Source organism: Pleurodeles waltl, chromosome 9 (genome assembly GCF_031143425.1).
Source record: "Pleurodeles waltl isolate 20211129_DDA chromosome 9, aPleWal1.hap1.20221129, whole genome shotgun sequence".
Lineage (NCBI taxonomy): Eukaryota > Metazoa > Chordata > Amphibia > Caudata > Salamandridae > Pleurodeles > Pleurodeles waltl.
The window spans coordinates 229,688,536-229,715,961 of NC_090448.1; the positions used below are offsets into that span (position 1 = coordinate 229,688,536).

At 44.6% G+C, this 27,426-nt stretch overlaps 2 protein-coding genes across 6 annotated transcripts in view; one reads left to right on the plus strand and one right to left on the minus strand.

Moving 5' to 3' along the window:
• The window catches only part of PPM1M (protein phosphatase, Mg2+/Mn2+ dependent 1M), a 271,057-nt gene extending 256,964 nt beyond the window's left edge, over positions 1–14,093 (minus strand). For all 4 annotated transcript variants that reach the window (XM_069206604.1, XM_069206603.1, XM_069206602.1 and 1 more), the window contains exon 1: positions 13,969–14,093. The gene's annotated coding sequence lies outside the window, so the exon portion shown is untranslated. The remainder of the gene's footprint in view (positions 1–13,968) is intronic.
• A 15-nt stretch (positions 14,094–14,108) lies between these two features.
• The window catches only part of TWF2 (twinfilin actin binding protein 2), a 240,287-nt gene continuing 226,969 nt past the window's right edge, over positions 14,109–27,426 (plus strand). Inside the window, exon 1 of one of the 2 annotated variants that reach the window (XM_069206605.1) lies at positions 14,109–14,245. In XM_069206605.1, the coding sequence (XP_069062706.1) occupies positions 14,221–14,245 (25 nt within the window). In that variant the 5' untranslated portion in view covers positions 14,109–14,220. The remainder of the gene's footprint in view (positions 14,246–27,426) is intronic. The other variant, XM_069206606.1, reaches the window with a different exon arrangement.

The window sequence follows — 27,426 nt, forward strand, 5'->3', positions numbered from 1 at the left end:
ATAAATAGGTTCTGTTTGGGGGTAAGAGCGGTGAGAAGAGTAGATGAGGTGTTAATCACTACATTTTGGTCTGGCTCCTCAAATTCCTTCTTCCTTCCTTCTGCTGTGTTAGGCCCGAGACAGCCTAAGTGGGTGGCACAAGCCAGTGCTGCAGGTCCACTAGTAGCATTTAATTTACAGGCCCTGAGAACAGGTTGTGCAACAATACTATAGACTTACACGTAAATTAAATATGCCAATTGGTTATAAGCCAATTCTACCATATTTTAAGAAGAAAGCAGAAGTACTTTTGCACTGCTTTGCAGTGGTAAAGTGTGCAGAGTCCTAAAGCCAACAAAAACAAATCAGCAAAATAAGTATGGAGGGATGAAGGCAAACTGGTTAGGGTGTGACCCTGCGGAAAGGGCCAAGTCCAACACTATGCCTTGAAAAGTAAATGCAAAAGCAGGAAACCATGGAGCAATGCAGTCTGTGTTGAGGCAAAGGGCCTACATTTAACTTGCTATCACTAGTTGACTAAGAACTACTCAAGCTAGGCTATAGTAATCAGGAAGGTGCATTTGATGCTTTCTTTGGTCTGTATAATAGGGTAGGTTGGACCTCTTGGAAATTTCTGCATGTGATGGCAAAGCACAGTGACAGGTACAGCCAGGTTCCAAGTCCCATAAATGCTCCTTTGCTGTCCATTTGATTCCACTCTGCTGAGACAGCTTGCTGAATGTCCCTCCTACTCAGCATACTCTCCATGTAGGCTGTGCAATGTCTCCTGGACTCATAGTGGCATAATCAAATTCAAACATGAGGCACATTAATGCTATCCCAGAAGGTACCTGAGGGAGCATGGGAATCTGCAGAAGCAAAGCAACATCAACAATGGGTAAAGAGCTCAGGTGACTCAAAAACACAGTGAGGATCGAGCATAGAATATAGCTTACTACAGGCCGTGTTATGTTTTTTTTTTAAAAGACTTTATTTATGACTTATAGAATAACAACACATAAAACTGCACTGTTCATAGGATACACAGCAGCACCACAGCTTTACATTCCAAATCAGCAATCATGAAGTCGGCATCACATCTTCAGCAGAGTCTCCGGTGATACAGAAGTGCAACCCATACATAAAACGATAGATCGAACTAACCAATGTGGCTGTGAGAACAATTGCTGCTAGACAAGCAATACATGGGGTAAGGAGCGATATATCTCATGCACGATATGCGCAATAATGTGGAGAACATTTCGGACAAACCAGAGTGCAAAACTGTCATTGAGCTAACGTAGTACATCCAAGTCAGGGGGGAAACTGAGCTAGACCCGCCCCGCCAACAGAACATACCATGGGGGAACCATCCACCTCCACAACACCTCTGGACCCCGCAGACAGAGTCTACCATGCAGGCAGAAGAAGAGACGGACATCCACTCCCTAGTGACAATCATTTGACGGAAGGGGGAGGGAGGGGAGCAGGTTGGCAGGGAGGGGAGTGGGTGGGTGGGGAGGGTGGGTCGGGGGTCATGAGGACCCCATTCACCAATTATCACTGAACATTCAAACAATCCACTTACACGTTGCCAGCCTTGAATGGCATCATCCAGTCTCTGCAAATAGAAGCCCCTTCCGAGGAGTCCCCAGCAATCTCCACAGAGACCCCCAATAGGGTATCAATCATACCTCTCCATCTCTCCAGGTCCCGCTCAGCATGCTCATCCATACGTACTTTTCGAAGCTGACACTGCTCCGCAGTCGCCCACTCAACGAGATCCGCCAACCAAGCATCATGTAGAGGAGGGGAACGGGCTCTCCCAGTGTATCGCAATGCGCCGTTTGGCAAGGATGAGCCCCAATTGTGCAAATCTGTAAGTCATTTTACAACCTCTTTTGGGGCAAGGAATTAAACCCAGTAGGCAGGGTTTCATAGTCGCCCCTACATTAATCGATGACACTTGTCTCTGTGTTCGCACTATTTGGAGCCAAAAGGTTTGAATCACGCTGCATACCCATGTCATATGGTCAAAATTAGCCGAAGCTCCACCACAGCAAGCACACCTATCTGGTCATGTTGGAAATATTCTATGGAGGCGGTGCAGTGTCAGGTAAGCCCGTGGATGTAATAAAAGTGTGTCCGTTAAATTTTGCATTACTAGTGGCATCCCGTACCAAGGAACAAGTTCTAGACCATTCACAATCCATAAGTAGACCATCCAGATCAGCATCCCAACTATCTCTAGCCCCTGTTAGGCTTATCTGTTTGTCTTGTTTTAGAGCCCTGTAGAGCCGGGAAATGAGACCGCGGACACAACCAGGGTCAACAAGGGTCGCTGCAAGGCAGGATTCAATCTGTTCAGAAGGAAAAGAGGTCCAAACCTCACGTGCCGTCTGCGAGAGGCTTGCGTATTGCAGGAACTGACCTTGGTCAATTCCAAAAAGGGACTTCGCTTCTTGCCAAGTAATAAACGTATTATTTTGGTAGAGATCACCAGCAGTATCACAACTACCGTCTCACCACTTCCCGAAGTCTAGTGTTGCTGCAGCCACCACAGCCGAAGCAAGCGCGCATATGGTACTTTATGCAACACCTTCACAATGACCTGCTCCCAGTCCTGCGACACCTGCACAACCAGGAAAGGGATCCCTGGTGGCAACCTAGATCCACTCATCAACAAGCATGGTAAATGTGACAGACAAACAGATCCTTCTAATAGTTCTTTCTCCCAATTAGAGCCATCGTCACACCACATGGCAGCATATTGCAGCCAGCATACCGCATAGTATAGGTACAAATCGGGAAGGCCCAGTCCTACGTCAACCAGGTCCACCTTCAGAACATCCATGCAAACTCTAGGCCGCTTACCCGCCCACACCAGGGACAGAAGCAACTTATCGAGCTGCCGAAAAAGAAGTGATGGCATTTCACAGAACGATTTCTGTAACATGTACAGGCATCTCGGGAGGAGAATCATCTTGCAGAGTGCAACTCTGCCCATAACTGACAATGGGAGGGAGGTCCAAAATTGGACCGAGGCACGGAGGCCATTTATCACGCTGCCCATATTTAAGGCATATTGTAGTTGGGGTGAGTGTGTCACCTGCATGACTAGACAATGAAACAACTCCATCTCCCACTCCAGACCCATCCATGCCAACTCTGATGCAGCCACTGCTGACAGCCCCGCCATAGGGAACAATACCGTCTTCCGTTGGTTTATTCGGAGTCCCGATACCCTACCAAAATCGTCCATCAGCGTCAATAAGAGAGGGACTGAGCTCTCCAGGTCCGTAACATACACCAGGGCATCATCAGCATACAGTGATATAGTGTGTGTCGTTGCCCAATTCCGCAGGCGTGTTCGCAATTGTATAGCTAGGGGTTCCATGGCTAGAGCAAACTGTAGCAGTAATAGGGGGCAGCCCTGTTGAGTGCCCCAGTGCGGACCTGGGCCTGCGGAGACGAGTAGAGCAGATATACCTATAAAAAAAAGTAAGGACCCAAGCCCATCCTATACAGGACGGCCCATAAGTATTCCTAGGACAGTGTGTCAAACGCCTTTTCTATGTCCAAGGCAACCAGTGCAGCGCGGTCAGGGAGTTCACGCGTCTTGTGCATAACATGTGATAGTCTCCGCAGGTTCATGTGGGTCCCTCTTCCAGGGATGAACCCACACAAATCCTTCCCCACCAACGAGGTCACCACCTGGCCTAATCGCATTGCGAAGACCTTAGCGAGGAGTTTCACATCCACATTTAACATGGAAAGCGGTCTATAAGAGCTTGGGTCAGCTGCATCTCTCCCGGCCTTAGATAGCATTACGATCAATGCCTCTCTCATCTGCTGCGCAACAGGCCCCCCTTGTGTGCCTCTTGAAGCATTTCCAGTAGTTTGGGAAGCAGTGTTGCGGCGTATGCGTGGTAAAACTCGACTGGGAGGCCGTCGGGCCCCGGAGCCCTCCCAGAGGCCATGCCTCCCAGGGCCCCCTGAAGGTCCTCCAGGGACAGCTCAGCCTCCAATTCCGTCACCTGAACGTCTGTGAGCCTGGGCAACCGGAGGCCATCCAGATATTCTCGTATTTGTGAGCTCAAGTCACACCGCGGAGAAGAGTATATGGCCTTGAGGTGCTCCCGTAAATGTGCATTCACACGTGTTTGACCTAAAATTCTACCACCGATGGGACCCCGGAGAGATAGGATCATGGGAGTGGGGCGTTCACATCAGAGCAGCCAGGCGAGCAAACGCCCAGACCGATCCCCCTCATGGTGCAATCGCTGTCTGAAATCTTTAAGGACATAACTATCTAGTCTGCTCCACAGGGCACCTATGTGACCACGCACCACTCGACTCTCGGCCTCCAGGGCATCACCATTGTCAATTTGACGTTGCAGAGCACTCAAGGCGTCGTCCTGCTCTGCTAATTCCTGATCTAGTTTCTTCCAAATGGCGTATTTCTTAGTGAGGCTTTCGCCCCGTATAAGGAACTTAAGAGCCTCCCATTCTATGCCGCTACTCTGGGCTATGGTCCAGTTTCCGCCAAAATTACCAGTCAGTGCCTCTTGAATGTCACGCCTATACTCAAGGTTACCCAGTAATTCCGCGCCAGAGGGGGATCGCCGGCGTGTGGGTAATGCATTCTAACAGAAGACAGGCATGATCCGACAGAAATCTGACCCGATAATCAGCCCGACGAACATCCAGGGTCCCGTCATTCACAAGTAGAAATCTGTCTAAGAGGCTATACTCTCCATGCGTGGGAGTGTAACAGGAAAAAGCTGTGGAAGTGGGATGCATCTCCCTCCATATATCCACTAAGTGTAGATTATCCATTACACTGCGGAGCATGGCAATCATATGAGGCTTAGTATCCATCTTGGGGGGCTGCTATCCAAGACCCCATCCAAAACACAATTAAAATTGCCCGCCCAAATGATGGGCATCCCCGCATAGGGTACTAATTCAGACTGGAGCTTGTGGAAGAACTCTGCATCTTCGGAGTTGGGGGCATATATATTTAGGATGCAGAGCGCACGGCCATACAACTCCCCATGCAGAAAGACATAGTGGCCTTGTATATGCAGTACAGCTCCTTAACGGAAAAGGTGTCCCGGGGGCCACCCAAACTGACACACTCCTGGCATAAGATGAGTATGTTGCTGAGTATAGCTGGCCCGCCACTTCCTCTATAATTTTTGCGCTTTATTATCTAACAGGTGTGTCTCCTGCAAGAGAGCAACATCAACCCCCAATCTCCTAAGATACGTATGCACCCTATAACGTTTTACAAAGGAGTTCAGTCCCCTCACATTCCACGTGACCATTCTAATCAATGTACCTGCCATGCCCTATGCCAAGCTGCAATCGCCACTGTAAACCCCCCTCTAATCCCTCCCCCTGGCCCGCCATCCCACTGGTCTGGCTCCACAATCAGTCTCATTTTCAACAAGAGAGGCGCGAATCGCCCTTCCATCACAGGAAATACAGTGCAATCAGTGCATGATACAAAACTCCAATAACAACTAGAATTAGAATCCATAACCAACAACCCCATCCCACCCTGGGTAAACAGCACCCACAACTAGTGTCTGCCCACTCTGTGCGTGCGCCCCGCAATCTACCCTAGAGTCCAAAAGGTAGAGGCAGCACCATTCTGTACTACTGCGGGGAACTGGCCTGGACAGAGTTGTGTTATACTCCCACTCCTCTCACCTGACTACCCAGACCTCGCACACACTGTACCCAAAACCCAACGTACTCCCTGCAAGTAATTAGTATAAGCCACAACGGGTGACTCTCCCCGCTACACAAGTGGGGAAGGAATGAAACAATATTAGCCTTGGTCAAGCTAAGGGGGGTTGGGGGAAGAGGGTGGAGAGGTAGCGCACAAACAACCCATTAGCCCCGCCCTGTGTCTTGTAGCCTCCCAGGTCTCCGTCACCCTGCGATAGAAAGAGCCTTACAAAAAGGAGGAGGAAAGGGGGAGGGGAAAAATAGGGGGGGGGGGGTGACAGCAGGAAAAAAGGAGGCGGGGTAGGGGAGCAGACGGCGGGGGCACAGTCCCCAGTCCGGCAACAGCCACCACTTCTCCCATCCAGTTCAGGAATACATTCTAACAGCTCTTCAGGCGTTGGTGCTCTCTGAGTCCTATGTTAATCTACCATCCCCGCGGGGGAACCGGACTGGGAGGATACTTCTGCAGTGACGGATTGCACCAACAGTCTTACCTCCTCCCGCTCCCGACACCCCCTGTCCATACTCAAGGTGCCATCTGAGCACACTATCACCCTGGCGCTTCGGGTAGCAGCTGCGTCGCCTACTGGTCTGGTGCAAGGTGGATTGTATGTTACCCATTTTGGTAGACCTCTCACAAGCTCCTCAGCTCTGGGACCCCAGTGCTCTGCCGCCATCACCAAGCTCCAGCCAATCCCATACCACCTCAGGTGACTGAAAAAAATGAGAGCGGCCCGCATGGAGAACCTCCAATTTAGCAGGGAATAGTAGCATATAGGTATACCCAAGTTCTTTCAATTTGCGTTTAACACCCATGAAGGACTGTCTTTGGAGCAGTACCTCCCGAGTGTAACCTGGAAAAAAGCAGATTATGTGATTCTCGTAGGAAGGGTCCCCATGTTTGCGCACTTCCTGGAGGATTGTGTCCCTGTAGTTGAGGATCTTGGCGATGATCGCTCGAGAAGGGGCACCCAGCGGAGGGTCCAGCGCCCTCAGTGCACGTTCCACCACAAACACGGCTGACAAGGAGGCGTTAGCCAATGTTTTTTTAATCCAGTCCTCCAAGAAGGCCTCTGGGTTCATACCTTCTACACCTTCGGGGAAACCCAACACACGGAGGTTGCACCTACACGCTCTTCCCACTGCATCCTCAACTCTCAAATCCAGTCTGCGCGTTTTAACCTCCAGGGCGGCCACTGAGGTCTTTAGGGTATTAATGTTAGTTTGCATTGTTGTTCAGTCGCCACCGAACGTTCGGCTACCACCCTCAAATCCACTCTCAGCAAGTTCATGTCAACCCCCATGGTGGCAACTTGCGACTTTACTGCCTGTTCCGAGGCCTCAATGGCGGCCAGGATTTGCGTACCTGTGGGTTCGCTCCCTTTGTTCAAGGGACACGGGGGTTCTTGTGGCAGAGTCCCAACCCTAGACTGCACTGTATATTGGTACATCCGGGTTTGCTGCGTTCCCTCGCCCACTTTATCCTTGCCCGTGGTGCAACTGCGCCCCAGAACTGCTTCCAACACACACACAGAGTACAGAGGGTACCAGCGTGCAGAACAGGGTCAGATCACAACCTCACGCTCTTACCAGCCGTAGAAGCACGCGGAAAAGGGCACAGCACCATCCAGCCGTTTCAGGCTGGCGTCTCGCATAAGCCTCGGCAGCACACTACTGCCGTGTGCTAAGTCCACACCACAGACAATTGGCCCGCTGCGCAGGAAGTCCACAATGTCCGCTGTTGTATTGTTCTGGGGGGGAGGGGGGGGCACCAAGTCAAAGGTCCCAACATCCGCTCCATCTGCCTCATGTGTAGAGACAAAGTAAGGGGGGGGGGGGAATCAGTTCCCCACCGGCACCGATCTGTTGAGGCCAAGTTGTCACTCTCTGGGTGTCCCTCTCACCAAGCCCCCTCGGTGGCACCACTCGACACCTCCAGCCACGAGTTTAATGGCTGGCCGACACAGCGGCCGCCATGTTGAGTTCAGGCAGTTACTTAAAGTCCGACCAACTTGGGGGGGTCAGCCCCTCACATAGCCCCCAGTAGCAAAACACCGCCGAGCGTCACCTCCTCGTTGGCGGCCGATCCGTGCTGCAGGGGCTCCACCACGATTGGAGCTGCACGTTTCAGGGGGGCCACCAGGCACAAGCCAACCGCAGGCCCAGTCCACTCCCTGCGGAAGGGTTTAACAAAAAAAGGGGGGGACCGCTCCCCGCTCAGACCGACTGCCGCAGGCTAAATTCCCAGCGCCGGGGGGCCCCCACACCTCCAAGACCACAGGGCGGCGCCCCGCGACTCCTCCAGTACCGGGCTATTGGCCGACCAGCACGGCGGCCGCCATGCTGAGGTCAGGCGATCGCCTACAGGGCCCGCAGCACGGCCCGACTCCAGCATGATCCCCACCTCTTGAGCCGTACCCCCATCCACTAAACCCCTGTGCCTAGCTTGCGGGGTCTGCAGAGCCTCGGGACGGTAGGATGAGCAGGATCTTGGACACGAGGCCGCGAGCACTCTACTAGTGCGTCCGAGCGGCCATCTTGCCTGCCACGCCCCCCAGGCCATGTTATGTTTGACACAGTCGACCATTCCTAAGCATTTTTTTAAATATATCAACCATCACTTTGCATATTTGGATTTGGAACCTCAAGCTCCAAATTGGAAAAGCCAATCCACAAGTCCCAGAAAGCAATGTAATGTTAACAAAATGTGTCACACACAATAAGGCGGACATTTGGCATCCACAGATTATTAACATATTTATTGAAAAAGATTGATTTATCATAGGAACTAGAAACAATAACATTGAGTAAGGAAAATCCATTGGCTGAACTGAATGCTATACATTTAAAAAGAAGTTCACGATTTTTGAAAACCATAGTGATCTGTGAGCCTATAAGTTTTAATTTCCCACTGACATGTTTTGGGTTAATGTGCATTTGACAGTGCCCGGAAAATGAAAACAATATAACACCTCTGAAATGAAAGTACATGCCATGTTGATTCACAAAAAAACATTGATTTTTCACTGGAGTCTGTCAGTAGTTGTATTTAATTACTTGTAAATATACTATTTCTTTTTTTCAAAAGACAAAGTGAAATGAACTGTTGCTGCCACACATACAATATCATCAATGCAATTCCACTGTGAAATGTGATTTGAGATTGTAAAGCAGAGATGCCTCATGTCCGGTGTGAGTCCTGTTTTCTCTTTGCATTCTTAAACTTCTTGTTTTTCCCTGTTGTAGATGCAGGTCTACAGGTACCGGATTGAAACAATAAACTACTTTGCCTAACATGGCCCAAGATGGGGTCTATGTGTAAACGTGGAAGGAAGATTTCTTGAACACTGAAAGGACATGTGGTTCTTCTCCTTTATTGTGTCCAGTGGGTTTATATGTATTTTCACTTTGATAACCATCCAAAGCAGAAATATACAGCAGTAATAGTCATTTTAGTTGTCTTACATGTAAAAAAGAACATTTCTCCCAGAGAATGTGAAGAAGTCAGTGATATAAACATTCCACGTTCTCCAGTTTTACAGAGCTGGGCAATTGCGTTGACTGGGCTGGTGATAGTGGCAGGTTATGTTCTTGGAATTATTGCTAATATTTGAGTCGCAGTGTTATGAATGGGGTTAATTTGTGTTGCTGGATACAATACCCACTGCTTGTAGGGAAATCCCTCTGCTCAAGTATTGTATTGTAGTATTTATAGAGCGCGTTCTGGTCGTAGCATCGAAGTGCTAGGGAGGAAAAGACTGTAAATCAGGGGGAACCAGATCAAGGCAGTGAATCACAGAGAGCAAACGGGGAGACCTACTGCCTAACGCGAAAACAACCAGGTTTTAAGTTGTTTCCTAAAGCGGAGATATGTCTTTTCCAGCCTAATATGGGACGGAAGAGTATTCCATAGTTTTTCAGCCACTACAGAAAAAGCTTTGTCCCCCCATCGAGCCCGGTGGCAGTGGGGTACAGAGATCAGCTGCAAATTTGCAGATCTAAACTGACGGCATGGCAGATAGGGCTGTAAAACTGAGCTCAAGTAAGAGCAGCACTCCTGGTGATAGGCCTTATATGTAAGGCACAATATTTTAAATTTGATCCGTTTTTCGACAGGTAGCCAGCCAGTGGAGCCGTTTAAGGCTCCCACTGGCAGAAGCAGCGCAATGTAGGACCAAAACCAGGCGAGCCGCCGCGTTCTGAATGAGCTGAAGTCTATGAAGGGCGGCCTTGCTAATGTTCAGCATGAGAGCGTTGCAATAATCCAATTTAGAAATGGCCAGGGCTAAAATAACAGTTGGTTTAAGTTCCTCCTGAAGAAAAGGAAATATTTTCTTTAGCATTTTCATAGACCAATAACATGATCTAGCCGTCTGGTTAACTTGTTGCTCAAAAGAAAGAGTTCTGTTGAATGTGATACCTAGATTCCTGACCGACAAACTCGGGGCTGGGCAATCGTTACAAGATATGGGCCACTAATGTGAGATCCATGGACTAGCTTCCATGCCCAAAACAAAAATTTCAGTCTTGTCTCCGTTCAGTCAGACTGAAGTTAATGCTCTGGGGTAACATAAAATTATGGGACCGCTGAAGAATAAGATGAGGTGCCCCCTGAATCTCCCATATCTCACAGAATTTAATTGGCTTTACGTGGAATGGGGCCCCTCTGCCCCGAAAGCTCCGGGGACAATTGTTACAACACTGGGTTGATTTTCGAAAGTGGTGGATGTTATGTCTCTGCTTGAGTGACTAGATTTGTGATAAAGGGTCACTTAAAAGTGTTACACATAGACCTAGAAAAGGGTTGGCAGGTTTCTCAGAGAAAAATACCTGCTGTTTGTTCATGTCTTAAGATTCTGGACAAGTCACGATTTTTTTATATTTTAGCTGATGAGGACATAAAAATAGCAGCAACACTAGTGCAATAAAGGCCAGTGGGCAAGCCTACCTGGAAAATTCATGCATTAGTTCACTGCCTGCAACCATGGAAATTATTATGCATATGCAGACTGGAAACTTGGCAGCTCTGGTGTGCAAAGGCCCTTCATGGCTTAGAAAAGGTGGTTGTGGGCCCTGGGACCAAGGGCAATATGCTGAATTTGTCCTTGTGTCATTTTCCGACACCAGAACACAATCCAGCAGCGTCTGGACGTTGTCTGCATTTCATTTGGTGACTTTCTTATTTTCCCTTCCTGCCAGGCACAAACAAAGGCCTGATTTAAAGGGCGATCAGCCCTTTTTTTCAAGGATCATCCTGTATTTTACAGAAACAAGGACTTAGAGACAGGTTTTTTACTTTGTTCAACCTCCCATGTAAGACATTTGTGTGCATTGTAAGAATGTAAGATTATCTGTGTGTATGAGTAATTACATTAAAAATGGTTTAAATTGAATCAACTACTTTATTTTTTATTTGTTTCATAGTGATACTCATCCCAGTGTAGGGTGCCAAAGCGCTTTATTTCACACCCAGCGGTACAATAAATGCATATGTGTGCAACTTAATGTACAGGAAATGTTTCTTAAATCAATGAGTGTTTTAAAGCATAGGAATGACATATTGTCCACACTTCTTGACATTATATGCTAAGAGTGAACAATTGTGGCAAACACAAAGTCAGCATATAAAACGTAATGCAGTAGTTGAGGCTGTCTGTAAGATCAAGACTTTATTCATTCCCAGAGGAGCCATTCTTTGCAATCGTCGAATAACAAAAGATTGATTAAAAAATAAGCATGTAAACCCATGACTTACAATTTGTGTGCGAGTGTGAATTTTCTAACATGTTTTATTAATGATTTTGGTATATTAATTACATAGTGAATTAACATGTGACTTTTGAAATTGGTCGCCATTGTTCATTTCTGTTCCTAACTGAGCAAAAATTCTAACTAAATGTTGTGGTTATTTTCCACAGTTTAATGCTTATATAAGTGTGTGTTAGATGATTTAACAGCTGTGTACACAGCTAACCCTAGTGGGTTGCTGCATTATGTCTTACAAAGCCATATTTAACTGAGCTTTGCATAAGTTGAATGTTTTATTGTTTGAATATGTTACTAATACGTGGTTTCTTCCTCGAGGATGGAAGTGAATGTAGCAAGTGAGAAAGTTTCTTCCTGAGAAAAGAAGTTTAGACGAGATGGAACAATGGAGCTACAGACAAGACAGAACAGGAAAGGTTACTGTTGAGAGAATGTCCTGGGTAATGTGACGTTGTTGTATTTTAGGTTATCGATTAGAATTATTATTGGCTGAATCGAAACCATCCCATGAACTGACCAATTATAAGCTTTTTGAAGATTAGTATAACAACCTGATTAGTGTTCTTTTTATGCAGAAGGAGAGAGATTCTGAGATTCCGTGGTGAGAATTTGAGAAGAGAGAGAGAGAGAGACCTGAGATCCAGATGGTCCGAGTCATATTAGCAGAGTGGGTTTAGCTGTTGTTAGGCCTGAACCTCTGAAGACATATCTGATGGGCTGCATGTTGTTATTCTAAAGGGGTAATGTATGATATTGTAATGTTATATGTCTCTTTTCCTTTGCAGGTACCAGCTGCAGCTTCTAATTTGATTGCTGCAATACTAATAATGTTTTTTTATAATAACCCAAGTTAGAGTGATTTTTTTTTTTTAATTTGTGTTTCTAAATTCTTTTTACATGAAGCCCAACATGTTGATGCTAATTTGTGGTTAGTATGAGTATTAACTTCGAATGCTCAAGATTTACATTGACACCTTTTGAATATTTGTTCTAATGCATACTTTGCCATTATCATCAATTCTGGTGCTATTAATCAGTGTAATCATTTTGGAGATTATTTGCTTGATTGTTCTGATTAAACTTAGATATATAAGACGTTCTAATCAACCACTATTAATTTTATACGCTTATCATTTGTGTTTGAAAGTTATTTTCGTGACATTATCATTGTTAATCTAGGGAAATACATTTTATAATTCTTCTCAATAAACTAGTGTAATTATTGTTTGAAGTTCAAAATCTTAGTTTATATTGTTTATTGTTGATGCTTAGATTCCTCATTGATGACATCCCCTCATTCCTATGTTGTGTCGATCCATTGACCTCTTGCGCAACATATACAATTCGGTTTAAGTAATAGCTAGGATTCCTTAGCGCTGCAGCATTTGCATGCAGCTCCTTGTTGCCGGTAAATAGAACGCTGTGCTATATTAGAAGGATTGCAACTTACAAACTGGTAGCAACAAAATGATCTCGCTGTCAAAACCAGGAGCCCACTTAACTACAAAATAAAACAAATCTGTGATCTGCATGTTATACAATGTGCTTGCGGCAGACACATTACCCTCTATGCTACTTTATGAGTCAAAGCTGTGATTGGACAAAAACAGAACTCTCCCAGACCTGCATTAACCACCAGATGTATTTAACAGTTACTATAATCCCCCCAACATTACTTGGTGCTCTGCAGTGGGTGTCTTAACCTTATAAAATATTTGAAAATGCATTCTCTTTGTGACCAATTAAGCTACAAAAGATTTACTGTCACGATTGTCCTTGTCAACAATTTCTTTGCGCAGATTGTTTTTAAATACGTGTATAAGTTAACTGTCAGATGCTGCTTTCCAAGCTCCCACCCCTGTGACTCCACTCCCTTTCATCTGCCAAACGTTTCCACATTCACCAAGTTAGAAGTTCACGGAGTATTCTTAACCAATTCCAGCAATAGTAGCCCGTTTAGATCACCATTCCTTCGGCAATCACACATAAAAGGGTTCGACCAATAACACAACTCGTTCATGTTGTTATCAAAATATCAAAAGCAACAGCACATTTAAAACGTGGTTACAAGTCCAGCGCACTCTGGCGGAGCACACAAAGCCAGGAAGGTAAACCATTTGATTTATATATATGTCCCCTGTGCTCCACACGAATTTTGCACTTATATTAAAATAAGAGGGTTGGGGGGTGTTCGTCCAGGCGCAGGAGTTCCCTTCTACCTCAACTTCCCTTCCAAATTCCAATGCACAGAGAATGTAGTTTAAATAATTTAGCAAATGCTTCACATCAAGTTTGTTCATTCAAGAATTAACGTCTGTTTCTCATATTTCCAATAGTATTTTGTTATTTTGTATCTTAGCGTACGAATACAATTTCTGGAACTAAAAATCGCTACTGCTAATCATCACCACCACAGAGGGCGGCCTTGCATTTTTTTTCCTTTAATTTATTTTGCCCGGTGAGCCTTCTCTAAACTGTGAGTACCTCTTCCGCTCTTGCCAGGCGGCCATCTTTCCATTCGAGGGACCGGATACAACGTTTACGCTCTTTTCAGTCAATTCTCTGTACGCTGAAGTGCCCTCTATGGTTTAAGCAAACCCCGCCTCTCATTCGTCTCGCCTTTTTCGGAAGTTTTTTTCCAGCGGTGGGCACGTCTGTGTTTTGACGTCAGGACCCGGAAGAAGGGACGAAGCAGCCGCACCCCGATGACCTGTGACCCAGCGGCAAATCGCAGACATGGCGCATCAGACCGGTATCCACGGTGAGAGCAGTGGGGTGTTTCATAGAACTGAGCAAAGGGGTGAAGTAACGGAGGGCTCATGAGCAGCTAAGGGGCGTGGGTTTGAAGGAAAAGAGGAAATTATATCGAGGAAAGGATGTCGGTGGGGCTGGAAAGGAGAAGGGTGGGGACTTAGGGAAGGGAATGATCGAGATGGAAAGCTGGGAGAAAAGAGAGCAAGGAAAGGGTGAATGAAGCGCGGGGTAACGAAAACAGAAAGGAGAGCAAAAGATAGCGAAGAGAAAACTGCATGGCAGGGACATTTGGTAGATGTTAAAGAAGAGAGGAGGGATGAGAAATGCAGGAGAAATGGTTGAGGAAAGATAGAAAAGCTGACGATGTAGGAAGGAGGGATGAAAAAAGACTACATCTGAAAAGTTAGAGGCACAGTGGGGAAGGCATGAACAATATAAGTTGTAGGGAAGGGGGCATGAGGGCTATGCTTCTAGTTATTAAGTTGCCCGTGTCATTGTGTTGTAGTCAGAGCCGGCCTTTGCTAAGAGTGAGCCCTCGGCGTGGACCCAGAAAAATGAGGCAGGAGTGTGGGCCCTTTTGTGCTCACTGGCCAGTACCTGAATGAGCAGCGACTGGCCCAAACATCCATGGCCTCCCTCAGCTCCCCTAAATCAACCCATAGCTTAGCTGCCTCAGGCAGATGATGGTTTTATTGATGTGTGTCAGCAGGGTCAGAGGGTGAAGGGAGGGCAAGGACCTAGGCTAATGGGTTGTTAAAACACAGCCCACAGGCTGTAGCAAGATGAGAAGGGTGTGTTGTTGGCGTAACCTTAATACGCACAGCTCCATGCACCCCTTGGAATATTTGCACCCGAGGCCCAGCTCACCCATGCTAAAGGTTGGCCTCGTAGAATCTGTATATCTCATAACGCTCCTCTGTAGAGCACTGAAGTGCTCACGCAGGTGGAAAGAAAGCTACACTTTAGTGTGGGGTGTGGTTGGGAGGGTGTTCTGTGAAAGGCAGGCGAACCCTAGTTAGGTGGTAGCTCAGACTCCATCTAGACAGGCACCCTGTACACGCGAGGGTGAGAGACAAAGTGCTTGGTAGATTGTTGCCCTGACTGCGCAAGAGCAAATCGACTTGCGTTACCCTGCTGTCCTCACCTGTCCATGCACATCTTTGATCCCAAAGGCTCTCATTCTTTCTAATTTACATAACTGGGAATCCCCTGACCTTCTAGTATTTCCTTCCAGAGCAGCTTCCACTTACATTATTGATAGGGAAAGACATACCAGGAAGGGGAAAAGACCATATGGTGAACAAAACTTGCCCTAGTTCTATTAGATCTATTGCCAAAAGTTCTAGTCTCTACCTGACCTGCCTACAAATTTTTAGTGCATGTTATAATAGTGAATATACATGACCAACTCCCTAATTTAATTTGACACCATCACCAGTCCTGAATTTGTAGTTTCCCTTTTAACTTTGATAGGATAGGTTAAGAGACCCTACCATGCAAAATTAAGTTGACTGAAAACTCAGGACATGCCGATTGTGCCAGCGTGCGTGCTGCTACATGCTAGATGTTGACAAGCAGGGAGGGTAGTAAAAAGGAGAGGAGTTTGTAGTGGGGGTTGGGGGTGTGTGTAATGAACATGGTGTCCAAGGGAATGCAGAGGAAAGCAAGGTGTGTGAGAGGATGGTAGTGAGAAAGAAAGATGAGGTCAAAAAATGTGTTACAAGTGATGGATTTGGATGATGGCGGAGGAAATGTTGGCCAATTGTCTGGCTTTTTGTCATTTAATTACAATTAAGAGCAACTTTAGGGGAGTGGCAATGGCTTGTATAACCACATTGCTACCTGTTTCATAAAACACATAATGTACAGATTATTTTGTCACATGATTGTATTGTCACAAGTTGTGCAGAGCGCCCAAAAACTTGAACCAATGAATTAAAGGCTGGCATGGCGTTTTCAATTATTAGTGTTTTTCAAAATATGGTAAAGTTATATTGTCATAACATCACCAATGGTCAAATGTGAACTGTGGTATTAGTGGTGCCTGTAGTTGGAACGTACTTGGAGATTAGAAAAGTTGTTAAACAGGGTAAAAAATTTTAATGCAAATATATTAGCTAACCATGAACACTCTGCTTATAGAGGGGCTTGACTATTTTGCTGCATTTGTTGCCACTTCACCCCCTTTATAATTAGTGTTACATCCATCTCTGGCCTTCACCCGTTGTGATACATCTATGCTGACTGCATATAAATCTTATGAAAATACGATTGTTTGGTTATCTCTCTAAAATCTGCCACTGATGACTCGGCGATGCTTAAGGGTGGGCACGTCCCTTCATTTGTTTCACCCAGTATTCTACTTGATTTACTTCCAATACATTTGTTCCTCATCATTATCTAGAGACCATGAAAATCAGCTCACACCATCAAATTATCTACCTTTATTGACATTACCTCTTTGATGTATGTGAATTAATGGAAAAGTGAAAACCACATTGGAGGAAACCAAATCATGGACAAACAATTTTAAGGGAATACAAATACATTGAAAATAAAAGGAAACATTTAAAGGAAAGATTATAATTTTAAGAGAAAATGCAAAATTATATTAAAGTTGGGTTATGTTCAGGACTAGTGATGGGTTTGTGGGTGGTTAAAGGTTTTTAGGAGTCACGAATGGGTTGTGTTAAGGCAAAGGTTTTTTTTAAGGTTCAGGGATGGGTTTTTAAAGTTTTTTGAGGATTCACTGGCTTCTTAGAGCTCACGGATGAGTAGAGTTTAGGGGTGTGACCTTTATTTTAGGCTTAAGTGATGGGTGGAGTGTAGGGACATTGAGGGATTTTAGGGTTAATGGTTGGGTGGAATTTAGGACTGGTGAGGACTTTTCAGGTTCAGTGGTGGGTAGAGGTTAAGGGTGGTGGAGACTTTTTAGGATTTAGTATTCAGTGGAGTTATGGTGGTGAGGGGTTTTAAGGTTTCAGGGATGGGTAGAGTTTTGATTTAGGAAGGGGTTTTTTAGGGTTTAGAGTTTAGGGCTGATGAGAGGTTTTTAGGAGTCATCTTACAAGGCCGCTAAGCACTCTGATTTACATCAGTTCCTTTGTGTCCTTTTGAATGTGTATGTTTGGCAGGGTATTGGATGTAGTCCGACCCATCTGGGGAAGGTTGGTTAGGTGGCTGAGGTTTGAAGGCATGCTTTAAACATAGTGCACCTCTACATGTGTATCTGACTTGTGGAGCATGTTAGTGAACATGCTGTGTTAACTGAATGAGACGTTCTGGCTAATTTGTTCTTTTGGGTGGTAATCTGTACCATGGTGCTGTGCCAACAGTGAATATCTTAAATTACTAAAGTGAGATAGATTTACGTTGGTAATTGAAACCTTGATAAAAAAATGTCACAATGCCAATAGATGTCTTTCAACTGAAAGTGCCCTTCAGTCACTGATGAATTTAGGCACTCAATAAGTCAACATACATGCACTCGGTCACTCATCCATTACAGTTACACAAATATATATCCACCTACTGACTCCTTCTTGCATTCAATCATCCATCCTCCATAAAAGAGGCACCCAAACTCAACAAGCTCAAAGTAGCTAAATAAAAAAAACAGTAGGAAAAATGAAAACATGACACCACCTAGACATGATGGTTATATGCATGCAGTAGGAAGAATACAATTAAGTATATAAACAGGTGGCCGTTTTGCAGAGGTAATGTATTGTTTTTAAAGTTCCTACCTTGCTAACACATTTAGAAGAAATGTGACACTATGCACAGCATCCTTCCGAGATGGGCACTCAGTATACACTGGCCATTTTCAAATGATAAAGTGGATAGTGTATTACAGTAGTACTGATCTAGGAGGGCCAGCATGATCTTCTAAACATGTTGGGTATCTTGGAACGGTGAAGAAGTGATATACTGTGGAGAATAGCATTACGGTGGCTGCCCATGTAGCCAATTAGTTACCACGCTTGATACAGCACACTGAAAGCCAAAGTTAGTGACTTTGGAGGTGTAGTACACACAAAAAAATAAATAAGAGAAGGAAAGTAACATTAGGCGACCTAAAAGGAATAAAAAAGAAAACTAAAAGACTCACCACAAGCCCAGCAATGAAGTACACTCATTCAGCACAACTTTTACCACAAAGCAATCATACGTATGCAAGTATAAAATAACAAATGTGCAGCAATACTTCTGACAAAACAGTATACAGCCCCTCTTAAAATATCATAGCAAGGACCATCTAGCTCCAGATTTACCACAGGGTTTGGCACTGGGTGGGGGGGGACCAACTTTGAAGGCTTGGCATAATATGCTTATTTTTGAGATTCCATATAGCACAATGCCTGTTCACAGTATTTATCTTTGTTTAATGACAATCCACTCTTACTGACCTATTGCTTTAACATATGCTTTTAATAATTAATAGGCCAGGTTTGCTGTCTTTTTCATAATGTTTCATAATAAACATATCAGTTCAATGCCATCTGATGTTATGTTCCAAAATTAATTGCGATGGCCTGTAACCTCGTTGTTGTGTCTGCATTGCCATCTCTTGCCTACTGTGTTGAACATAAGCTTCCTGACAGGGCAGCCATCAGAGAAACTGCAAAATTACAAATGGGTATAAAATTACACTTGACAAAACAGTATCCAACCTCTCTTGAAAAGGTCTAACAATATACCGTAAGAGTTTATCCAAGAGGGTAACCAACACCAAAACACTTAGTAACTAAGTTAATCTTCATGCTTCTGTGTAACAAAATTAAAAATATAAATACAATATTACAGCTGGGAAACCAGTGTGCAACCCATTTAAAAAGGGCCTGATGAGGTCTGTCACTCTGAGAGTCTCTGTAATAAAATACCCGTCTACAAACTTTAACACAGTCTAATGACAATCCACCCTTAAAAGCCTTTTGAGTTTAACATGTTTTTCACAATACCTACGTCAGGCCTACTCTACTGCCTTTTCTGTAGATTTTCATGAAAAACAGACAAGACATATAGCTTTAATCAGTGTCCTGTCACCATAACCATATCGGTCCTGTTGTGTTCTCATAAGGTGAAAAGTGAAGAACAAGCACTCTTACAGAGGAAGAATACAGCTTCTGGCACACACAGATCTGTAATTCAGATAATCAGCATTTGGGAGGAGCCAAAGCTCATCTCGAAGTAGTGCACCTAAAAGCTATTTTTCTGTTGATCACATAAGGTTTTCGCACAATTGTGTTGTCAACAGCCCTTAAGCCCTATCATGTTGCAAACCCTTTCAACTGATGCAAGGGCATTTTTGCACTGGCATTAGATGATAGACCATGGTTGCAGCTGCGCTGGCATGGTAAGAAAGGTCTCTGTAAAACTTTGGACATGGGATTGCTCTAGCGACTTATTTACTTCGGAGGTTATAAATGTTTTCTTTTTTGAATAAACATTAGAGGGGTTAATAAGCTGTTAACATGAAACGTTATCAGTCACCTCCGTTTCAGCTGTCTTAGTCCTTGTCATGCCCTCTAAGATTCCATATGTTTTTGTGTTATAGCAATTGCTTCCCTCTTATTTGCATTTCAACATTTATGTCCACTCGTCTGGGCAATCCTGTAAATCATATATTTTATACAATGAACTAAATACTACATAACATATGAAGGCTATAATCTCGTGCACTCTATAATTTCATCAAGCATTTGTCTTTTAAGGTCATTGTTAAAAATTGTCTCCCCCTTAGTCAAATCAGTAAAGATTTGACTGCTCTATATCCATAATAATAGCTTCAAAACTGCTTCTTCTGTGGTCCTACAGCAGTGTACGCCATTTTGTTCGCCTATAGTTTGCTTTCTTCCTGTGCAAGACCTTCCTCTGTGTGGACATTATTCCCCTTGGAGGATCACTGGATTACACCCAAGTGCTCTAAGGACACAGTCCATTGAGAGATGTGAACACAAACACTGAAGATTTTTAGTTTTTTTTTTTTCTTTTTTTTTTTTTCTTCTTTTTTTGTTTACACAAATTAAAACACAAGAGCATACGTACCCTGATCTACAACAGTAATGCAAATTCTGAATGGAGCTAGAAACAGCCTGCAAAGACAGAGGAACTATTTCGTTGCGACTGCACCAAAGGTTAAAAAAAAAGATGATTTTGAATCATCCGGCTGTGGCCTTTCACACACATGAAAATTAAACCGGGAACCCATGACTAATTTTTTTAAATCCGGGTTTGGCTTTTTACTGACATGCGCTTTAACGCAAATGGCTTTACCTGCACGCGAGTCAATGACATCAGACAAACCCAAAAGTTAAATTTTTAGGTGACCAGTGTCATTGCCCTTTAGATGAATACTGATGTCGCTGCAGTCCGATGGCGAAAACATTTGGCCAGGTATCTAAAAAGGAAATATGATTTTGCTTTTGGTTGCCTCCTTAATTATGATTACACGAACAGCTGATAGGCTCTTAAGAGCTTTAAAAACACGATATATCACACTACAGAGTTTGGATCGGAATCCAAGTCTCAAAAGTAAGGGATTGGCAGTGATTTAGTCATGGGCTGGCTCCTCATGTGATGGTTGTGCTAATCATTTCATTGCAACATCTGCGTGCAATGAGCAATTGCACAACTGTTACTTCACATCTTTCCTTCCGTTCCACAAGCTTAGCAGGAGTTTAAGGATCAGGACACAGCACGTGGGCATATTGAGCGACATCGGGCTATTAGCTTGTAAGCGACAACGGGTCCAACTTACTTTTGTTATGCAATGTTTTAGCTAATTTTAAAATATTACACAACTGACGAGTATTTTCCCGAAGTGGAGTGCTGCAAGAGTCCCATAGAAAGCGCTAAAAAGATACACACTGACCACAGTCCTTCATTGTGTACGGTCTGATTTCAGGAACGCATATATGTTCGTGTTTCAGTGAGCAGTCCACCTCCGTGTGTGGGTGCTCAGAGAAGTGTGATTGCTGCGAGTGCACTATTCAGCTGAATCAAGCGACGTGTTTAGAGGTTCTGTAGTATCCTGATGTTATTTTTAGGTCGAGCATAGCAGCGCGCAAGCGCTGCTTTTCCGGCGTTGTTGTATGTATCTTCACGCAGGGCGGCCATGGCGATGTGAATCAGATCGCTTATGTGAAACAGTTTTACTTTTAATTTATGTGGCAAGAAAAGTCCGGTTAGGAGTTTACAACGCTAGTGGCTCTAACTCGAGCAAATGCGAGACCTATTGCATTGCAAATGCTTGTTTCTAGAAGGAAGGTTAATGTAAGAGGTGGTAATGGCATCTATGTTAGAATGGGGTAACAGTGGCATTACTGTTCTTTTGACTGACTTTGTGCACTGTAGTATATGGAACCCTATGCGCTGGGCTCGATTACGCTGCCTGTGCCTCGGGCCTCTGTATGCCATTCCCAGCACAGGTGGCATGATGTACACAGATCGTCTTCCAGGCGACATCTTGATAGATGTCCACTGAGGGGGTAAGGGGGCCTTATGCCTTCCCCCCCCCCAAGCCATTATCACGCCCCCACAGCTATCTTTATATGGCTATTAGGCACAGGCAGGAATATCGATGTAACTCAGAGGGGCATTTCACAACTGCCTGCATTGTGTGGTAGCCACCTCACAAATTACTGAACTGCAAACCCCAAGAGGTTTAGGGTACTTCTTAAATATACTACCAGAGAGTGTAGGTGCTGCTTCCCGTGGTGGTGAAGAGAAGTACTGTAGTCTTATAGGTACCAGGGTGAACTGCTAGAAAAGAAGAATGAAATACAGCGTGACTGTGTGTGTACTGCCTATCTTAGCATGTTTTTTTCTGGATTTCAAGATTCTTAGTCAATTATAGTTATGCTCCCTCTGCCGTGACGGTGGCAAATGTTTAACATTTGTAGAGCATGGCACACAGCCAGTTTTGGAGGTGTGAATCTTTCCCAGGTAAATATGTCGGTGGGTTCCTGACCCTCCGTTTACCTTGGGGCACTAAGCTTAGTTTACATTACAAGACTTTTGTCTCTGCAGTATTCGTTGGATGTTTAACCATCTCGTGAGCCCGCTCCTGTACCCAGTGAGACACCTATAGGGTGTTGTGTTATAGTGCACTAGTGGTATAACCAGGGTGACAACTGGCTTACGATAAATTATGGCAGTAAACTACACAATGGATTTCCAACTTCATATGGTAATTCTGATTTTAATCTACATACAGGTTTGGAATGTATCGATTATCCCTATAAAAGGAAAACCAAGCATTGATAAAGCCACTAGGCCACTCTTTTAAGGCCTGCAGGTTGCCAATTGTTCATAGCCATGTAGTACAGCATCTCTAATGCTCTGCTGGATGGCCAAAGAACACAGAGTAAACAAGCATTTGCAATGCAATAGGGTCTCGCATTTCTCCGAATTACAGCTATTAGCAGTTGTAAACTCCCTACCGGATTTTTCTTGCCACATTGCATGGGGGGAAAAAACAGCGCGATCCCGCTGCTACAGTTCACTCGTAGTAAAACCTATTGGCAAAAGTGCAATTATCTACGTAACCGGCAAAAGTGCAATTAACTATGTAACAAGGTTGATGGTACGCAAAGCGCTCGACTTCTGCCAAGCAAGATCACGCTACGAACAAAAGATAACAAGCATTTGCAATGCAACGGGTCTTGCGTTTGCTCGTGTTAGAGATAATAGCGTTGTAAACTCCTAACCGGATTTTTCTTGCCACATAAACCATGTACCTAACCGGAAAAAGTACAATTAACTGTGTAACGGGGTAGATATAATGCAAAGCGCTCTACTTCTGCCAAGCGAGATCGTGCTGTGAAAAGAGAGAAAAAGTAGTCCATGAACTGGACGGAAACCAGCCAACTCCCATGTGACTGAGTTTTTTCTCGCTCGTGACTCACAAGTGCTAAGTTGGAAAACATGAAAATTTGCATCCCCAAGCCAGAGTTTCAGGAGCTAAAACATCTCCCTCCGTGATTTGCCAATGCGAGCGGTTGCGGCAGGTCACTACCTCGCTCCCTTCGAGAAATCTGTTGCTACCTGAGCGTCAGGAAGAAGCAATGCCCTCTGGCATGCCGGTTGGTGCCCTTCGCATTGAGTTTATATCGAAGGACAAGCTCCCAGTGCTAAAAATCAGTGTGAGCAGCTCGACGTACCTTGATTTTGCCACTAGAAGACATCAGGGAATCTCGCTGAGTTTTTAGGTAATTCCACAGAGTGAAACTCCACGAGTTTGCCCAGGCCAAACTACCTTTCGGGATCATGGTTTCTCTCAACTGTCATGTGCCTGAGCTTTCCGAGTCCTAGCAGCCTTGTAGGAATAGTGGCTAAAACTCAGCTAATGTGTGAATGACTCTGCCCCAGTCCAGCTGACTCTCTTGTGATATACTAAGGATCAGAGTGTACTCGTTGCAAATGTCTACTATGTTCAAACCAGAGCTTGCAGGTTCAGTTCTGAGTCGTAGCAGCCTTGCAGGACTAGTGGCTAAAACTCAGCTAATGTGTGAACGACTCTGCCCCAGTCCAGCTGACTCTCTAGTTGTGATATACAAAGGATCAGAGTGTACTCTTTGCAAAGGTCTACTATGTTCAAACCAGAGCTTACAGGTTCAGTTAAAGGAGGTTTCTTAGAGTTTCATCCTTTAAAGAGTGATCAAAGTATGTTGATAAATAAAGATCTGTTATTATGTCACTTAGGAGCATATAGATAATGGTAATCATACGCCACTCAAAACTCTATGTTATAAAGTGAGCGACTGCAACTCTGAAAATAAAGTGAAATCATGTGCGTTCAATTATCTTTCAGCGGGCTGCACAATATATATTTTACAGGACACGCTCGGCTTTTTAAAGACCACCCAGCTGGCTCCCTTTTATTGCCCCAGTGAGCCATATGTCAGAGAGGTGAAGATGCTGCAGAACTTTTCATCTCGCATGCTCACATTTGATCTTTGGCCAACCTAGCCTTTCATCCTTCCATTGTCAAAAAAATGTGAAATACAAATGATTTAAGCACCGAGCGGCAACCTAGGTGGCTGCTCCCCCACTCACTGATAACTAGAGTGAAAACTCACCCGCTTGGGCACAACGTCCTTCAGTGGTCCAGTCCTTGCAGAAGGGGAGAGTGGTATTTTGGGCTGGTTCCCGCACTCTCAGTATCAGACGGCGTCTTGCATGGGTTGGCAGCTTGGGGCGTTTTTCTTGGAAACTTTGGGCTGGTCCCGCAGTCTCACGATCAGAGGGCCTCCTGCATGAGTTGCGTTCTTCTTGGACTAAAACGTGGGGCTGGCTTCACACGGGGGTGCAAAAAGCCCCACCAAACTAAACTGCAGCAGTAACGAAGGTGTCTGGAATCGCCCCCGAGCAGATGGGATTTCAGCCACCAACAGCGTGTTTTTCATCTCCACTTCGATTAAAAACCTCTTTGAAGCTTCGTTTCAGTCTGTGTGCTTGCTTTTTACCACCCAAAAAACCCACTGAACCCTCACTCGTTCTTCAAAATATATCGCACAACCCATTCACCAAAAGCGCTTTCGCAACTCGTCAGGCATGTGAAGCGCTATATAGATACATTTCAAATCTAAACACAAGCATTTGCAATACAGTGGGTCTGACGTTTGCTTGTGTTAAAGCTAATAGCGTTGTAAACTCTTAACCGGACTTTTCTTGCCACATAAACCATGTACTTAGCCGGAAAAAGTGCAATTAACTGTGTAACAGGGTCATATTATGCAAAGCGCTCGACTTCTGCCATGCGAGATTGCGCTGCAAAAATAGAGGAAAAGTAGTCCATGAACTGGACAGAAAACAGCGAGCCTCGTATGTTTTCTGTACTTGGTCCATGTGCTCGAGGAGGGCTAACCACCGGAAAAGGCATGACGTATGCATGCCTTCCACTAATGAAAGCAAGAAGATTCTAACAGGCAAGTCCACGAACCAATGAAAGACACTGACGTCACGTGGACGGGGCTCCGAGCCCTTTTTAATTCCTAAAGCGTCTCGCTAGCGAAACGCATGCGCAAGCGCATGCGACGCAGACTCGACCCTAAAAAGTAGTCTAGAAACCTGACGGGAAACAGCAAGCCTCGCCCGTTTTCAGTACTTGGTCGCTGTGCTGGAGGAGGGTGTGAGTAGTGTGGAAACCACACAGAAGGTGGAAAAGGAAAGCAACAGGCAAGAGAATAAAGTGTAACTACAAAGGGGAAAGGAGAGAAGTATACAAAGGAGATAGCTAGAAATAATGAGCACTTTCAATGCTTAACCCAAAACAAAATAGTGCTTGAATAGCAAGCAGTGGGAGCTTAGAAGCCAGCCAATTAAAACACATGGTACATATGCTATTCTCCATGGATGGGACAAACAAAATATTGACAGGCTTGGAACACAAATAAAAGGCAGGCAAAGGAGAGTAGTGGGAAAGACAACTAAAGGTATGCATGCTCCTGTATGTTCTTGGTAAGACCACATTATGTCTTCAACATCCAGACATTAGACTTGACCTAACAAATCAGGGAAGTAACGTTAGCCCTTCGGAAAATGGTGACTTTAGCAGAGCTCTTTGAGTTATAGTGAGACTTACTCAATAGGAGCAAAACAGTGTGCATCCACTTAGTAAGTTAACCTTCAAATAAATTGAGGATATGGTAACTAAAGAAGGAATCCGGCGCTATAGCAGCGCCAAATACCGCATGAACTTTGGTACACTTCATGTATATTACACTCCTTCCAAACTTGTCCACGGTGAACAGATGTAATCACTTTTGCATGAGTGTCAGTTACACCTACTGCAGAATGTCTTTAGCTGCGGCTTTCAATATATTCCCACTGCAGATTTCAGTCCTGGTTTGTGGGTTTCTCCAGGTTATGCCTTGAGGAAACGGCAAACCATTGCACAGGAAAAACAGGCTCCTGGTACCAGAGGACTTCGTTTAATCGAGTAGGTTGTGTGGTCATAGCTGGGGAAAGGGGGCGAGGGAAGGCCTGTTGATAGAGACCACCCCGCCTTGTAGCTTTAATGTCCCTGTATTGCAGTACGGTTATTTGCCTGTTGCGGGAGAACAGGGGCTGAGTCACTGTTTGCTACTTGGACATGTCTGCTCTTGCAGATCACTTCTGTCCCTTTGCACTGGGCAAGAAGGCTGCAGCTTGTACTTGATGTTGCGGTGAATTAGTGTGTTCTTGCATCACCCGCTGAAGGGTGAAAAACGAGGGCTTTATTAGTAAAAGTGAAAGCAGTGTTTAATAGGATTAGTTTATTCTCCATATTCAGAACATCGAACTCTGTTTCTAAGTGCATGTTTATTACCATTGAACAAAATAAGCGGGGCTGTCCGGTATTCTCTTTGCTGTACATTTGTACCAATTAAGACTCCTGCTAAGAACTGTCGCATTTATATATCGCGTAATGTGTCTCACCACATGATAAAAACACATTTCAAAGGTATAGCTGTTTAATCCACTGTAGTACCAGAAAACACAGGCATTTTTCTCCTAAAGTGGCAGACTCGTTCTTCTTTTTTTTTATTTTTATTTTTATTTTTTTTATTATGGACAGGCGTTAGACAAGACCTTTCATTTCGCTAAAATGATGTACAGGCCCATAATAAAAGTCTTTCAGCCACTCCTCTTTATTAATTAGTCTGTTGCTGTCTCATTCACGCCTTTCTTTCTTCTCACTTCATACAGCAAGCAGCAGTGGGTCAGTCCATTTTAACCATTGGCTAACTTCACAGTAAGTGACAATATTATACTCCCTCAAAAGGAGCAGATCTGCACACTAAGCAGTTCTTAGTACCAGAGGCAACTAGGCATGTGTGCTTTTTTGAGAAAAATAATTTTATTTATTTATTTTTGCTTTTAGATATTTTTATATATTGGAAAGGGCCCAACTGCTATAGGATCAACAACGTTTTACTAAAGTTATGACGAAGCAAAACAAGTACTGGTAAAGTCAACAGACCAGCAGTCAATGCCAGACGCATTGGCTATGCCAATGCTTCTTTTCTCTGGCAGCTTTATTATTAGAAAAGCTGTTTGAGTGAGCGGATGTTTACCTCGAAATTGGAAAGTGGGTGGGCATCCAAAGCCTTTTTCATTTTTAATTAAAACAACTTGTACGCAATCTTGATGTCTAATCTAGAAGCAGATCCCAACTGATTTTATTAGGTGAGGCCTTTGGGG